Source organism: Teleopsis dalmanni, chromosome X, assembly GCF_002237135.1.
Source record: "Teleopsis dalmanni isolate 2A chromosome X, ASM223713v2, whole genome shotgun sequence".
Classification (NCBI taxonomy): Eukaryota; Metazoa; Arthropoda; class Insecta; order Diptera; family Diopsidae; genus Teleopsis; species Teleopsis dalmanni.
Window position 1 is genome coordinate 62,600,723 of NC_051848.1, and position 16,180 is coordinate 62,616,902.

The window sequence follows — 16,180 nt, forward strand, 5'->3', positions numbered from 1 at the left end:
TTTTAGAACTGAACTAAGCAACAAAAGAAGCTGGGAGGGCATCCATCAAACCTACCAGCTAACAAATAGCACAATCGCATGGTTCACTGATGCCTCGCTTACGGAGGAAAGTGTTGGAGCGGGCATAGTCGGACCAGGCAAAAAGCACTGGGAAGTGCTGGGGAAAAACACTAACATCTTTCAAGCGGAAATTTACGCAATTTTAAAATGCGTACTCATCAATATGGAACGAAATTACTAGGAAAAAAATATTGTTATACTGACAAACAGCCAAGCGGCGATCAAGGCACAGAACTCGCATCAGGTAACTTAAAGACTGGTGTTAGACTGCCTTGATAAGCTAAATTTGCTTGGCAAAACAAATCAGGTGTCGATTCTTTGGGTACGTACGCCAGTATGCAATCAAGGTAGCCAGAAAAGGAGCAGCCACACCGATGATGAGGCCGGAACCTTTTTGTGGACTAGGAAATAGTACGCTCCTTTCTCTCATAAAAATAAAGGAGAGCCAGAATAAAAAGGATTACTGGGATATTATACCTATATATAGGAATGATTATATATTCCTATATATATAGGAATGTATATTCTTACAGAAGAGTCAATAAAACTCTGTAAAGTAGGTTCTATACTACTTTTTATTGTCGCAACAGGCCTACTTAAAGGCCTACTCTAAGCCCAGAAGAGGGCAAAATAGATCCGACGGTCGCAGTGTCACATCCCCTAGTAATAATAATAATAACCTCCAATACTCTAAAACTGCCTCGGCAGTCCTTACCTTCCGGCTGGCTAAAAAGGAGAGGACATCCTACTGATCCAAGAACCTTAGATTGTTAACAATCAGGTCTGCGGAGTGAACGCAAACTGATACCGCATAGTATTCGTAGAAGATCAAGGTCAACCCAGATCTTGTATTTTAGTAAAAAATAACATCAATGCCTTTTTATTTTTTACCAAGGCTGTTTGAATAGTTTCAGATCACATAGTACATGATCAGGGTCCCACACCACCACAGGACTCCCTAAAGTTTCTGACATGAGGGGCAAACAGCAAAAGGATCCCAGCCATTATTGGAGTTGACGTCAACGCGTATCAAGAAATGTGGTCAGCACTGACACCAACGAGCGAGGTAAGTGTCTTTTTGATTTCATTCTTGCAGGTAACTTGATGATCATGAAAGCAGTGAACCGACCTTCATTAGCAAACACTCTTCACACTTTCTCAGTAAATGGTCTGTATCACAAGACTCGAGTCTTACAGCCGGACTCCCCTACTATTCTTTACTGCTCCGATATCGATCGGACAATCAACCTTCTTACGGTAGCTTTTCGAATTTCGGAGCAAACCCATTCGGCAGGCCAAATGAGAATCTTGAAAAAATTTCTGTGGCAACAAAGAAACTTTTTCTGAGTCTACATGATTGCGCAAAATTCTCAACTCCACCCACTAAACCCTAGATAATATCCGAGCTCCAAATGGTCAATGAACCAACTCTAGCAAGGAAACTTTAGATATCCTTCTAGATATCTCTAAATAGAACCTCTAAATAGAACTCAATTCGCTAACTCCATAGGAAAGTCCACCGAATTGTCCTTGCATAACCACAAAAATAAAGAAATCGCACTTTGTGCATTTTTGGATATAGAAGGAGCTTTTGATAATACAAGTTATGGCTCGATTACGAATGCTTTATCTAACAGGAATGTTGATTCCGATATTATTTTCTGGATTGAGGAGATGCTTCAAAACAGGAAAATCACATCAACTTTAGGAAAGACATCTGTAGCTGTTGAGGTCGCAAAACGTTACCCACAGGTTGGAGTGTTGTCTCCTTTGCTCTGGTCGCTGGTTATCGATGAACTTTTAATCTAGAATATTGGTTACGACGCCATCGGGTATGCAGATGATCTAATAGTGTCTGGAAAGTATAATAGTGGTCTATCTGAGTTTTTGGTAGGGCACCTTCGACGCATATTAGCGTGGTGTAAAGGTGAGGGTCTCTCCATAAATCTGGAGAAAACTGTTGTTGTTCCTTTTACGTTTAAACGTTAATTAAACATAGGTACTGTACGTTTAGGAAACACTAATATTCTTCTTTCTAGTGAAGCAAAGTATCTAGGAGTCGTCCTCGATAGTAAACTCACTTGGAATACTCACTTAAGTAAAGTATACAATAAAGCACTGCAGGCTTTATGGATAACGCCTGACTATGGTCATGGAATAATATTAAAAATACTTAGAACACATAAAATTCCTCAGTGCGATGGAGACTACATAACAAAACTGCATCATTTTGGCAGAAAATTTGAGTTTCACCTACCTTCACGTTCAACGTTCAATAAAGTCAGTCTTTACTGGATTCCGGGTCACAGGGGAGTTTTCGAAAATGAACAAGCTGATGAGCTAACCAGAACTGCTTCAAAAACTGTTTTTACAGAACCTAACCCTTTTGTGGGACAAACTGGGCCAGTATAAGACAAATAATCAAGAACAGGGAAAATCAAATGCGGCTGGAGTACTAGCAAAACTTCCTTGGACTTAGACAAGTAAATAATTCATATCACCGTACTCCTGCAAAAACACCCTTAAATTTTCAAAATGTAATTTAAGGTTGCTAACTGGTGTCTTTACATTATTATGGACTGAAATACCATCTTCATAAAGTACAACTATCTTCTAATTCGGAATGCAGATTATGCATCGAAGATGAGGAAACTACCATGCATATTATTTGTGAAGGCCCAGCTTTAATAACACTCAGAACGAACTTGTTTCATTTGGAATTTCTGTCATAAGAAAAGATTAAGAACTCTTCTATAGATTTAGTTCTAGACTTTATTCACAAAGCTTTAAGGGACTTTGAGTAATTAATAGTGAAACTGGTACAATAGCATTCTTCTGGCTGTACCGGTTGTTGGGCGATTTCATACTTAAACTTTTAATAATAATAATAATCAACACAGGTCGGGCCATCTCCGCTGGTCAACCCCAGTCCTTTTAAAGTGACCAACACTCAAATCGAGTGGGCCATTAAAACTTTTCAACCAAATAAGTTTCCAGGTCTGGACGGCATTATTGCCGCTGACATTCAACAGGACGATTTTGTTGTCCTTCCCTGGTTTATTAGCGTATATAAAAATTATATCAAACTATGTATATCTCTATCTGCTGAAAAATTGCTTGAGTAGTATTCATTCCCAAGGCAGAGAGTATGACACACTCCAGTGCAAAAGATTGTAGGCCTATTAGTCTGTCTTCCCTTCTTCTAAAAGTACTGGAGAGGGTTTTTGATCATTATATCAGAACCACTATAAATTCGGCACTTTTCTCTTTATCACAGCATGCATATACTAAAGGCAAGTCTGTCGATATAGCGCTCCATGTACTCATTTTGAATGTGGACTCTTTCATCTCCCTTAGGGAATACACACTTGCCATTTTTCTAGATATTGAGGGCGTTTTTAACAACATGTGCCGTAGTGGTATAGTTAAATCCTTTTCAAACCTACAACTTAACGATACTCTATTGAAAGGGGGATGCTCTCTGCACTCTTGTGGAACATAGTGGTTATTACCTTACTGAACAGCTTATGCTGATGATATTGCCATCGCTTTATCAGGTTAATTGCAGTAAATCCAAGTTTTATCCAGCGTCATTAATACCGTGCTCGTCACTGTAATTGAATGGTGTAGGAAATTTGATCTTGATATTAACCCTGAAAAAACGGAGGTCATTCTCTTCACTAGGAAATACAAAAAAGCTACATGTGCTACCTACTGCTATAGAAGAGCTATAGATCGCAGCTGAGATCTTCAACCTTGTATAACACTCTAGCTCTATACAGCCGTTATTGGACCCATCCTTCTTTACGGAACTGCCTTCTGGTTTCAAGCAATTAAAAACACTTGTTACAAAATTAATTGACAACATAAGAAGGATAGCTGCAAATCATTGGAGCTCTACGCTCCATCACTACGAAGGCTCTGCTTTACTGGCTGCCATCTCGAATTCTCCTACAACAGCAAGCTAAAATAGTAGCACCCAGACCTTATGCTCTCTTCTGCTGGTCAAACGTTGATAGAGGGCACGCGATTACACTGAACCAGTATCTGCCAGCCCCCTTTTTAAATGACTACAAGTGTTCTTACGCAGACCTAAACCGGAGGTTTAAATCACTGGTAAGCACCTCAGCCACATCAGTTATTACTCAAAATTAACGTAGTTCCCTCACCTTAACGTACCTAGCTAGCTGCGTTAAGGTTCAACTTATTTGGGTTCCTGGTCATAGGGATATCTCGGGCAACTGTAGTGCAGATGAACATGCCAAGGCAGGGACTTTACTCCCTGATATTCACTTTTCAGATATTGGCGTCCCACTTGCAACAGCTAAACTGACAATTAAACAAACATATCTAAACATATCCAAGAACAATGGGCTGATGAATCCAGTTGTCAGATTTTTACGTTGGATTTGGACATGCTATGAAACTAGGTCTTCCTAATAATGACCTTCGTCGCGGTTGTGGCTCTAAGGACGAAATATGAACTGTGTTGCATCTTATACGTAAGTACACGCGATTTTGCGTGTACCTTACATGGATTCCGGATTCCTGCCTTGTATAAACAATCATTAACTTCTTGGTAGTCATACCTTTTAGCTGGAAGTTCAATCTAATGAATATTGTAGAAGCTGCAGAGGTGAGAAGGAAGAATAAACAGTAGATCAATTATTCTGCAGTTACTCAACTTTAGTTAGACGCAGGTCTACAAACACCCTACGCATTAGGGTCTCGTGTTAAACAGTGGTCCTATAAGGTGAAAGTTAATTTTTCATTTCCACCGACTACTACCAACGACTGCTTATTATCTGACCTAAGACATGTCGTTTTAACAAGACAGTACCATAAGCTATATAAGTCAACCTATTTTGGCTTTGTTGTTTGAACACTTATCCGCACGGTCAGTTCTACGTTTTGATAACCAGAATTGGTAACGAAGATTAAACGAACATTGGGCTCTTTTTGAGTGATTGCACAATAAAGCACTCATATTTATGTGTAAATTATATTTATCTGGATAAATGCGTCCCACATTGTTTAAAAAAACGTGAAATGGAAAGTCGTAGTCATTTCTGAAATAACAAAGAAATAACGCCATGAAGAAAAAATCATGCTTTGTGTCGAATTTGTATCGAAGCGGAAAAAATTGTTATTTTCGCCAGTCCTCAATACCAACGCTGAATCGCTTCGGAGAGAAGACCACGCTTTGTGTCTGGTGGTACCAGAGGGCTATTGTATACTACGAATTCTTAAAGCCAGGGCCAGAACACATTTCAAAGTGATTTTGTTTCACAATAAGGGGCCGTCTCACACAGTAAGGCCACTGAAGGAGACCTTGAAATCATTTGGATGGGACATCCTTTTGCTTCCGCAGGTTCCCCAAACCTGATGTTATCTGACTATCACCTTTTGGCATCAATGCGGTACGCGGTCGCAGAAGACAATCAGTTTTTCTGACATTGCATTTATACATTACTAAAAAGATGGGCGAAATGTTTGGAAGCCAATGGCCAATATTCTGAATAAATGAAATTTATATCCATTGAAAACTATGTGTTTCCTTTACAAAAAGAACCGGAAAAAACTTATGCATGCTTCTAGTACAACCGCCTTAATTTGAACTCTAATACGCTGCAATATTAAAAATAATGCTATACTCGTATTATAAAAACATATGTATGTATACTCGTATGTATGTATGTATGTAAACTGTGCTTCTGGATTAGTCCTAAAAATAACTCGTATTTCATTTTGTATAATACTGCATCATTACCTTGAGTGTTATATAAAATAATAACAAACATAAGCAGAAAATTATCTTTCCTATAATTTGTGCAATGTTATTTTATATAGTAAATATCTGTAATTTTTTCATATTTAATACAAAAAAATCAAACAAGATAGTTTAGTGCCAATAGCTAAGTTCAAAATGGGAGCAATGTAGCAATTAAAGAAAAAATGGGTTTCTTTTTTAGTTTGAACTTTATGTTTAAAAAAAAATATTTGAAAATTTATAAAATTGTATATTAATTGCTAACAAAATATTTACGCTTTCTTCATAGTTTTTATTTATGTGGTATACAATAACAACAAAGATTATCGAAACGAGTGGAAAGATAAAAATGTAAACAAACAAACATTGACATTTTTTTCCAGCTGTTCTCGTCCGTATAAAAAATTAATATTTGTTTCTCTACATGGGTATGCGCTATATGAGTACGCTTAATGTTAAACACACCTATTGTAACACTTTGTATGAAATTTCACAAACCCACCTATAATCAATGCCTAGAATAAAATTATAACAATATTTATTTACTTGTCTTATATGAAATTCAAAACAAAACCTAAAACCTGATATAGTGTTTCTACCAAAAAAAAATTGGCTATTATTACTGCTCTTTTTTTACAGTAAAAAAAAAACAAATATTAATGCAGCGACCCTGATCAAACACATCAGCATATTTTGAAAATTTCGCTATTCGTTACAATAGTTGGAATCGTACGGTATGTGAAAGAAGCAATACTCCGACTTTCTTTATTACCAGTTCAGAGAAATTGACAAAAATGCTACATGAAACCGATTTATCTATAATAAAAAATCTATTCGCAGTAATCTGCAGTCAACAATAATTTATTATTAGAGGGCGAAACTCAGAAACTCAGTAGAAACTCAATTTTCAATAATTGTGTCTTTCTGTGTAATAGCGCAAAAAAATCTTTTATTTATTTATCACAACAAAATTGTCTAACATTAAAACCGGTGTGGCTGATAACCAAAATGTTTATTTCCACATAATTTTCGTATCGAATTTTTAATGTCAAAACATCAAAACAAACAACGAAATTACCCAGAAAATGGTCTTATATTACTAAACACCGTGGTGAGTAACGAAAGAGTGGGTAAATAACAAAAGTAACAAAAACGGGTAGGGAAAATTATTAAGTGTCATTATGTGGCGTTAGGTTTGTTGATTTCGTACTGCATGATATTTTCACCTTATTACACACAATTTTGAATACTATTCGGATAATCCAGAAAATTATTATTTTTCGAGTGATACTGGAATCACACGAAAGTTTTGTTTGTAATTTAATTGTTTTGTTTATCAATTATAGTTGCTTTCAATGCAAAATGAAAATTTTTGACAGCTGAAATTATAAACAAAATTCTTGTGTGAGTCCAAGAATTTTGTTTGTATAACTCTTAGTTTCTTTTCTTTATCTTCTTTAGTTACAGCCATTGTTGAATCTTTTTATTTTATATGTTTTGTTTTGAAATCTAACTTAAAAACATATACAGTCTTTTAGCTTTTGCATAAAAGAAATGTTAATGTCAGTTATATTCGAAATAGATATAATACCATGTTTCCAGGGGTCTAATTTAGGCAGTTTTGCTTTTTAAGACAGCTATTGGGGATAATTTACCATACAAAGCCCGTGTTCGACTTCGAGTAAATTGTTGAGAATTTCATGGAAATAGTAAATTATGTCGACATGGCATCGAATTTTGGTATTTACCAGAATTTCGAGTAGGGTAATTTAGATAAAAATTAGGTATTACCATTGTGAAAATTTTATAAGATGGTTATACACTTTTAATCAAAAATAATAAATAAGTGCACTAAATAAAGATTACATAGGACGTGTGCGAGTTAGGCTAAGTTGCGTTCTAAATGAGGGAAATTCTAAGATGAGCCGATAATGTAGTGATGGGTCGATACGTGTTGATAAATGGCTAAATGTGTGCAGTGCAAAAAATCCCAAAAAATCTCCCATTTGGTTTAGCATCAACTTAGCCTAACTCGCACACGACCATAAGTGCAGTGTAAAAAATCCCAAGGAAATTTTAATTTATTTTGCCTTAATTTACTTGAACCCCTCATTTTATATAATTGAACTCATTTAAGGGGAAAAATGTCGAAATCAACCCATAAAAATAAATTTCTAACAAGTGAAATTACTGAAATTGATATATTTTTCAAATGTTTTGTATGTAAAATGTAAACACACAACATCTGAACTGTAAACAAATGCACTGAGAAAGTAAATTTACAATAAAATCTTTGTTTTTATTGATTGAATATGTAATTGATATATAAAATGTATATAAATGATTTAATATATCAATTTCATTTTTAATTTTTTTGAGTAATCTGTTTGTGAAGTTTATAAAAGTTTAATCAGCTGCATAAATAAGCTCATTACAAAGTGAACGTTTACTCATTAATATATATGAGCAAGTATCTAAATAAGACAGTGTGAATATCCTATAAAAATCTCCAAAAATTTGATTTCTTTTTTGATTTCCCTCATAGATAAGTACAAATTTATACAAATTTTATTCAGTTTTTGAATGCGTCACCAAACCGATTTTGCTATTTTGCCTTCTATAGTAAATAATCGCATTTACTTGTACAACTACGTTACCTGAATAACCATTTCTTACACATCACTAATCTGTAATGACAGATAATTCTGCATAAAAAAGAAACAAAAAACATTTTTTTAATTGCCAAAGTTTGACATGTTGTAGTTGCATTTTTGTTATCTACTCTAATTAACAATGTATTGTTAAATAATTGCTATTGAGAGTCAAAGTAAAAATATTGCAATGAATGTTCGACCGCGATGTCGTGAATGGATTCCACTTTCGACACAACAACTTCGCCTAAGGAATCTAGTCCAGATTCAAGGTCAAAATATTCAATGTAACATAGCTGGCGAAGTTTTTATATATTATACCCTTCATAGTAATAAGAAAAGTTCCGCATTTTATATAAGTGAGTCTTTACCTCGTCAGCATTCGGAACATAAATGGATGGATATCAATTGCAGCGAGATTTTAAAGTCAAACCTTAATTGTGTTTGTGTTAAAGTCTGGGCTCACATCAAAGATGGGAAGCAAAGTCAAAACTTTCAAAATGAACCTGAATCAAAACGCAATGAATTAATAAGGTAAGACTCATAATTATTTTTAATTTGAGATTTGGTTAACGTCAAAGTATATTTTGCTTTTAGTGCCTTGTCAAAAGAACTGTCTAAATGCCTTTCTACAAATAATTTAAAGTGCTCGCCGGATGAGATTTTATTTACTTGGGGTGTTTATTTCTCTGGTCTTATCCCTCTTATTAACCAATCTGATTTTAAATGTGTTGCTAACTCTTTAATTTTCTTAATGAACGGAGTTTACTTCGTTTCTCCAGCAAATTTTGCAGAAAATGGTTTCCGAGAACAGCTTTCTCACACAATACCAACTGTTTCTAATCTTCAAATTGATTCTATAAATTCAGAAGAAGTTAAATGCTGCTTAGATACCTCGGAATGTGAAACACAAAAATCGCAAACAAATAGACGGAATACAAAATTGCTTTGTCCAACTTTAGACGTGCGTAAAAGTTATTCTTTAGATAAACTCCTTAAAATTCAAAATGTTCAACGAGAGCATATGCTTGCAACGAAAAGAGCAACAGATGTTGTCGACAACATAAAGCAAATAAGTGTAAGATGCATTACAAATGAGCAACTATTACACAAGACACAAACTACCTCAAGCACATTACGTAGCGCAACACAAGTGCATCATTCCATAGGCCGTACTTTAAGTGTATTGTTGGATGAACATAAACAAATTGATCATCAAACATTGATACGAGCTCAAGTATTACAACAGAAAATTGAGATATTACATAGCAGAAATACCCTCTTAATAGCTGAACGAGCAATTTTGTCCGAACGAATTTGTCAAAGACAAGAACGTTTATGTTCTATATTGGATTCACGACAAAAACAATGTAAGAGACTTCATTCTTATAATAAAAAACTATGTAAAGATATGGAGTTCCTGGATAAGTACAATGCGCAGAATAAAGCACAACAAATACTGAAGGAACGGATAATGCACAATTTACAGCGTCGTATGTCTTTACTTTGTACAGAACTGCGTCAAATATATCCAATTTCTTATAATTTTGGTTTTTATACAATTTGTGGCATACGATTTCCTAACATGAATAACTATCTCACTGATGATAATTCTACAAATAATGTCTGTTTAGATGTTTCACCAATGGCCTTAAGCGTCTGTTTAGGTTATATTGCGCATTTAGTACAAATGATTTCAGTTATTATAAATCGTCCACTTAGGTGAGTTTTAATTCATATTTTTATTATTTTTTGTGTATATAAAACCAACAATTTTTTTTTTTTTTTGCAGAAATCCTATTATATATAAATGTTCTAGGAGTAGCATAATAGATGTCAAAACTTTACCTTATGTATCACGAGAGTAAGTCATATACATACATATATTTTTGGTTGTGCAAAATGTGTTCTTTGTTTTTATTGTTCGCTTGGCATTAAAATAAAACCGTTTTTAACAATTAATTGTATTCAATAATTAGTCGATTAGTTTATAATTGTGGAATTATTTATGGACATTGGTACTTCGTGTTGAATGTTATTGCAATATATATTATTATATATGGTATACGGACCCGTATTTATCAATATATAAATGTTAATATTAATGTAGATATGAGGATATCTTAATATAATTCACCAAACAACTCAAATCAAATACAAGTAGTAGCTCTACCTTAGGAAGCTGTAAAGCTTAGCCTCACTAAAATTATCTAAATTATTATATAAATTAATTTTTACAATTTTTAATACTCGTACCATATAAGTTTTTAAATTTTATACATATATTTGAAATGTTATGCTGAAATACAGTCAATAAAAACTAAAAAATCATAAAAGGAAAAAGATTCACTTTGGTCATATAAAGATTTTTAATTTCCATTTCTTTGACGATGAATCCCACGTTATTGTAATACTCACTTTAACCCCATAGCAGACTTAGCTCGCTACTGTTAGATATTAATATGTTTTTACTCTCAAATAAGTTCAAAAATTATGCCCACATAAATTTAATTTTTTTTGAAAAATTTTCGAATTTTCATAAATCATTATACTTCTAAAATGTTTTGTGAACTATTTTTTATTTATCTTTCATGTAGTAATATCTGATTATCTTGTGAACATATTTTCTAGGATAATTCTTCATCTGTCGTGTACGATTTTTCTGCAATTGACGTGTGGGAAGTGAATTAATCTTCAAATCTAAAGTGACTAGTTTAAAGATTTGCAATGTCAGAAGTTAGTCTTTCTACAATCAATCTGCAGTTATTCTTGTCATGCAGCAATGTTCTCAGTTCGCTGGAAAATTTGTTTATTTCTTCCAGCAATTCCCGAACATACTAGACATTAAATTAAAGTATATAATACACTAAGAATTAATATATGACTTAAGCTATTTGAAGGAATTATTTTCAAATTTTCGGAGTTTTGTGACTTTTTCCGTACGATTTTTTTGTTTCTTGAACTAAAAAACTACTTCTCATGTTGGTCTATATTGTCATTTTTCTACAATCACAGACTGAATGCAGAACAAATGCTTTTATTTCTGTGCTGCTTATGGTGAAGCTACTCTAATGCAAGTAACTGTTACTAAATTATTACCTCGATTTTGTCAGTTTGCTATTGAAAAAGTTTTTAAAATTATAGGCAAGGTTTAAGAAAATCGGCATGTGAGTAGTCACGGCATCGCTAAACAACTGAAGATCCAAGAATTAACGAGGAAGATGGTAATAATAATTGTTTAGTCGGATAGCAATAATATTATATATTATTAGCTAGTACCACTAAACCAAATAATTAGTTTCTATTTTCTATTAATTTGTGGTATTTCATTACTTTGTTGTTGTTGTAAGCCTTTGGGGTCTGTTTGTAAAATCTCTTTATGAGGTGGTGAACGGCACTTGGGCATCGTGTTTGACAAGTCGCTCTGGGACGTAGACTCGACCGATTTTGGAACCATTGTACTACGTAAAGATTTCAAACGAAGACTAAAAAATATTTGTGTCAGTTTTTCAAAGATAAAACTCGGAATTAGGTAATATAGGAGATATGACTCTGCGAAAACCAGTAGAAGTTGATTAAAAACAAAGAACAATATTTTAATTATTAAAATAATTATTAAAAAAGAATATTTTGAAGTATGTCTAAAAAAGGCGAATAATTTTTACACGATCCAATAATATATAATATATATAATAATTATTTAATAGTTAATTACATATTTATATATAAAATTTGGTTACAGGTTCCCGCTATATAGTCGTTCCTCGATGCCCTCGAAAGCACTAAAATATGCAATTTATTTATTAAATCAAAACATTTCTCAACTCTATTTCGATATATCTGGTATGGGATGTGAAAAAGATACTATACAAAATATTTTGCGAATATTTGAAACGGTAGAAAATATTGAAAGAAATCGTCCTGAGAATGAACATCATGTTTCCAATGAATTAGCTCGAAAAAGCAAAGCAGTTAATATTCCTAGCAGTGGTGATAGCGATTGTGGAATTGATAAAGACTTCCAAGATAGGATTACAATCTGTTTGTCTAAGTCAGATTCATCTAATGATACGAGTCGTATGCTTAGTTCAAGTTTGGAACAAACTTCAACACAACAGCGGTAGGAATAATTTTTTTGTTAAGCTATATCCTCTTATTCTTTAAAATAATATTAATTTTAATTAGACTGGTCGTTATCTTGATTTATTTAATTTTAATAACGCAAAATTATTATAACACGAATTTTTATTTGGACATAAAATAAAAGAAAAAGAAATGTGAGCAGATAACATTAACCGAACATTAAAATAAGTCAAAGTTCATATAATTAATGAAAGTAACTGTAAGAATTCATTGCATTGTTTTTTAAAATAAAATATCTATTCTATAACACATAATATATGCTCCAAAAAAAAAACAATATTCGAATCCAATGAAAAACAAAAAAGAAAAGAAAGGCTTTAACTCAAAACCCTATTTCAACGATGTGATACATGTAAATAACGATCAGTCTAATGTATATTGATTATAGTTATTATATTTAACATAATTAAATAACTTGTGTAAGATATTTTTTTTATTTATTTTAATTGGATTTTGAAAATCTTTATTAACCGTACGAAAAGCTACTGCGACCTTCCTGTAGTCATACCTAGTAATATTCCTTATTTAGTGTTATTAATATATAAAAATTACTTTATAAAAATCTGTATATATTTATTTGCACTGCATAACTATTATCGCTGAAGTAAAAAACTGAAAGAAGTAAGCTTTAAACGTATAAATCTAGTATCCTGTCTTCAGGGTAACTTAATGTATAACTTTTGATGTACATTGTACTTATGTTTAACTTATTTTTTTACTATATACCATGGCTATATACCATTCTAACATTAGATTACATTAAAAATAAATTATGTGATATTTATTTCTTTTTTACAAAACTTTTAATAATTTCATTCAATATGAAGAGTAATGGGTGTTATTTTAGTATAACACTTTAAAATTGTTATAAAATACATATGCAATAAATTTTACGATAATATTTTATTAATATCTAATGGAATAACAGTCTATTGATTTCAAAATTTAGCTTAGTAATAATTTGGAAAAGAAAATGTCAAAAATAAGAGTGCAGCTAGTGAGACTACAATTCCCAGTATGCCTTAAATGACCACACACCACGTTTACAAGTTGTCTATTGTGGAAAAATACAATCGTTCGATCTCAAGAAAATATGAAAATAAATTTCAAAAAAAATTCTAGAAAGAGTTGTACTATGCACGTAAAAAATAGCGTCACGTCAGTGGGGGCAATTCGAATCCAATTTTAAAAGGACAGTCCTACTTTTGAATATTTTGATATACCGAGTCTTATAATTGATGTCATTACTTTTTTGAAAATCATATGAGTAGAAGTAAAAAAAAAAAAGAAAGTCATAATAAAGCAAAGAGATAATTAATTAATTTATTAATTTAGAATTATTCCATCTTAAGAATATTAAAATGCTTTAAATTGTAACTCCAAGACAATACGAATTCAACTGCGTCTGCAGAATTTAACTAAAAGGCTACTAGTCTTTTTTGAGATAACCAAAATGGGTTACAAAGACTACATTCTTAAAGTATCTCTCACTTTAATCCATTGAATTTCCATAAGTTTTAAAAGTTCGTTTGAAAGTTCTATTCAATTAGTAACATTAAGACATACGACATACAATCTATATATGACTAGTTGATGTTTAACGAGTTTTAAAGCAAATATAGGTAAGGATAATAAGAAACAGATTTGTGCTTGAAGGGGTTACATATAATTTTTGAATGAATATATTTTTCTGGTGAATGTGAATCATATGTCCAATTTTAATTGAGTTGAATTTTTCGGAAAACAAAAATTGCCTTGACGACAAAAGAGTTGTCCCATCAGAATGGTACAATTTAGCAAATGGTCGTAAAAGTTCACTGAAAAAAGACTAAATATTGTTAATTTAAAAGAAGAGAACCGTGTATAGTTATTTGTAATAGGATGACCTCGAATAAATATCGACACCTTCTGAGATATCCAAACAATGAATATGAATTGTTCGCATAACTAGAAAAGTTTGAAATGCGCAGTCATACACAGGATTTTGACATATTCTTCAGAACCTTTATAAAATGAAACTCTTTTGAGCTGTGAAAGATTTACATTTGGCATCTGTGCTATTACAACGGGTCATTATTTGAGCTCAAGTGGACTTTCGGTAGAAGACCGCCAATCCCACCTAACCTAACTTACATTTTGGCAATGATATTTCATTGCAGTAGAATTAAAATATCGGTATTATAAAATTGTGTTATGTTTATAGTGTCGACAATTAAAAACCTAGAAACAGACAGATTTCTGTAAAAATGTTCGTGAAAATCTTCAATATAGATCTAAATATTTCGGTCGCAAAATCTACAAGCTAATACGACTCGGAAACTGTCTCTCAGTGATTTCTTCTGAAAGCAAATTCACAAGTATCAAGAAAAACATTCATTTAAATATAAAGACTTGACTTAGGATTTAAATGAAAACTACGATTATACCGAAATCGATACAATTTAATGATTAATCAATTTTATTAAGTCTGGATTCCATTTTTCGTTAAAACTCCTTGAACATATTTTAAAGAAATAAATTTTTGACAAGTCTGGATGAAAGTTAAGGCATAAGTTTTTAAGATTTTTTTTAACATGAAAAATAAATATGGTTCCAAACAATTAATCTGTTTGTAAGTTCACTAGATGACGAAGTGACCACTGACGCCTTAGAACGTGAGAAGTTTTATTGACCATAAATACCAATTAACACTAGTAACTTTTTGAAATGCCTACATAGTATAATCATTTCTTTATAGGAAATCTGGCCACTGTTTGATATGTTTTATTTGATATCTACTAGTTTAACAGTTTACTTTATATCGTTGAATTCATTATATATTATTACTTATTTTTATAAGGACTGTATCTTTTTGAGGATCCAATTTATAAAATGCATGTGATATATATATCGATATTGTCGTTTCTTGTTGTTTTTAAACAGAATTAGCTAATAATGGTTTTTAATAAAACTTTAATTTTTAATTGCTTACAGAAAAAGTCGATCTGTTGGTTCATATTCGGATAGTGAGGATTCTCGTAACTCTATGGAAATCGCCAGCAACTGCCATTATTTATCCGATTCAAACATTTCATTTAAAGGCGAATGCTAAGGAGTTTTTATATGTAAATTAATTTAAAAAAAAAATTATTAATTTAAAATTAGGGAACTTCGGTTGATTTTATGTGTTATTGATTACAAATTTAGTTTTAATATAAACAATTATTATTTAATTTATTCATTTAATCCACTTTTGTTAGTTATATTTATTAATAAAGCTTATGTGAACATAGTAAAATAATTAGATTTTTTATTAGTTTTAATATTAATTATCATATATATAAAGTAATTTTATAAAAAAATTAACTAAAAACTAATAATAGTCATTTTATTTTATTATGTTCACATAAGAATTATTAACAAATGTAATCAATATTGTATATAATTTGTTAAAGCTAAAATGCTACAAACATTTCATATTTATAGTATAAAATTTTTCAATTATTGAATATAACGAATTATAAAACGTCATAAACTCTATTCAAAGTTATTATTGTTTTATTATATACGGATTTGT

The 16,180-nt window shown here is 31.9% G+C and overlaps 1 protein-coding gene across 2 annotated transcripts; it reads left to right on the forward strand.

Moving 5' to 3' along the window:
• The first annotated feature begins 8,414 nt into the window (after positions 1 to 8,414).
• LOC119689177 (UV radiation resistance-associated gene protein) lies at positions 8,415 to 15,816 on the forward strand. Of its 2 annotated transcripts, XM_038103948.1 has the most exons (5): positions 8,418 to 9,015; positions 9,079 to 10,203; positions 10,274 to 10,345; positions 12,224 to 12,601; positions 15,598 to 15,814. In XM_038103948.1, exons 1-5 carry the CDS (start codon positions 8,672 to 8,674, stop codon positions 15,713 to 15,715), a joined length of 2,037 nt encoding a protein of 678 aa, XP_037959876.1. In that variant the 5' UTR covers positions 8,418 to 8,671; the 3' UTR covers positions 15,716 to 15,814. The 2 variants fall into 2 exon arrangements, with proteins under 2 accessions (XP_037959877.1, XP_037959876.1); XM_038103949.1 differs by lacking the exon at positions 12,224 to 12,601 and having other exon boundaries at positions 8,415 to 9,015; positions 15,598 to 15,816.
• The last annotated feature ends 364 nt before the right edge of the window (positions 15,817 to 16,180 follow it).

Coding starts and splice junctions, on each gene's coding strand:
- LOC119689177 (XM_038103948.1), top strand. CDS start 8,672: ATGAATGTTCGACCGCGATGTCGTGAATGGATTCCACTTTCGACACAA. Junction 9,016..9,078: donor AAACGCAATGAATTAATAAG/GTAAGACTCATA, acceptor TTTTGCTTTTAG/TGCCTTGTCAAAAGAACTGT. Junction 12,602..15,597: donor CAAACTTCAACACAACAGCG/GTAGGAATAATT, acceptor AATTGCTTACAG/AAAAAGTCGATCTGTTGGTT.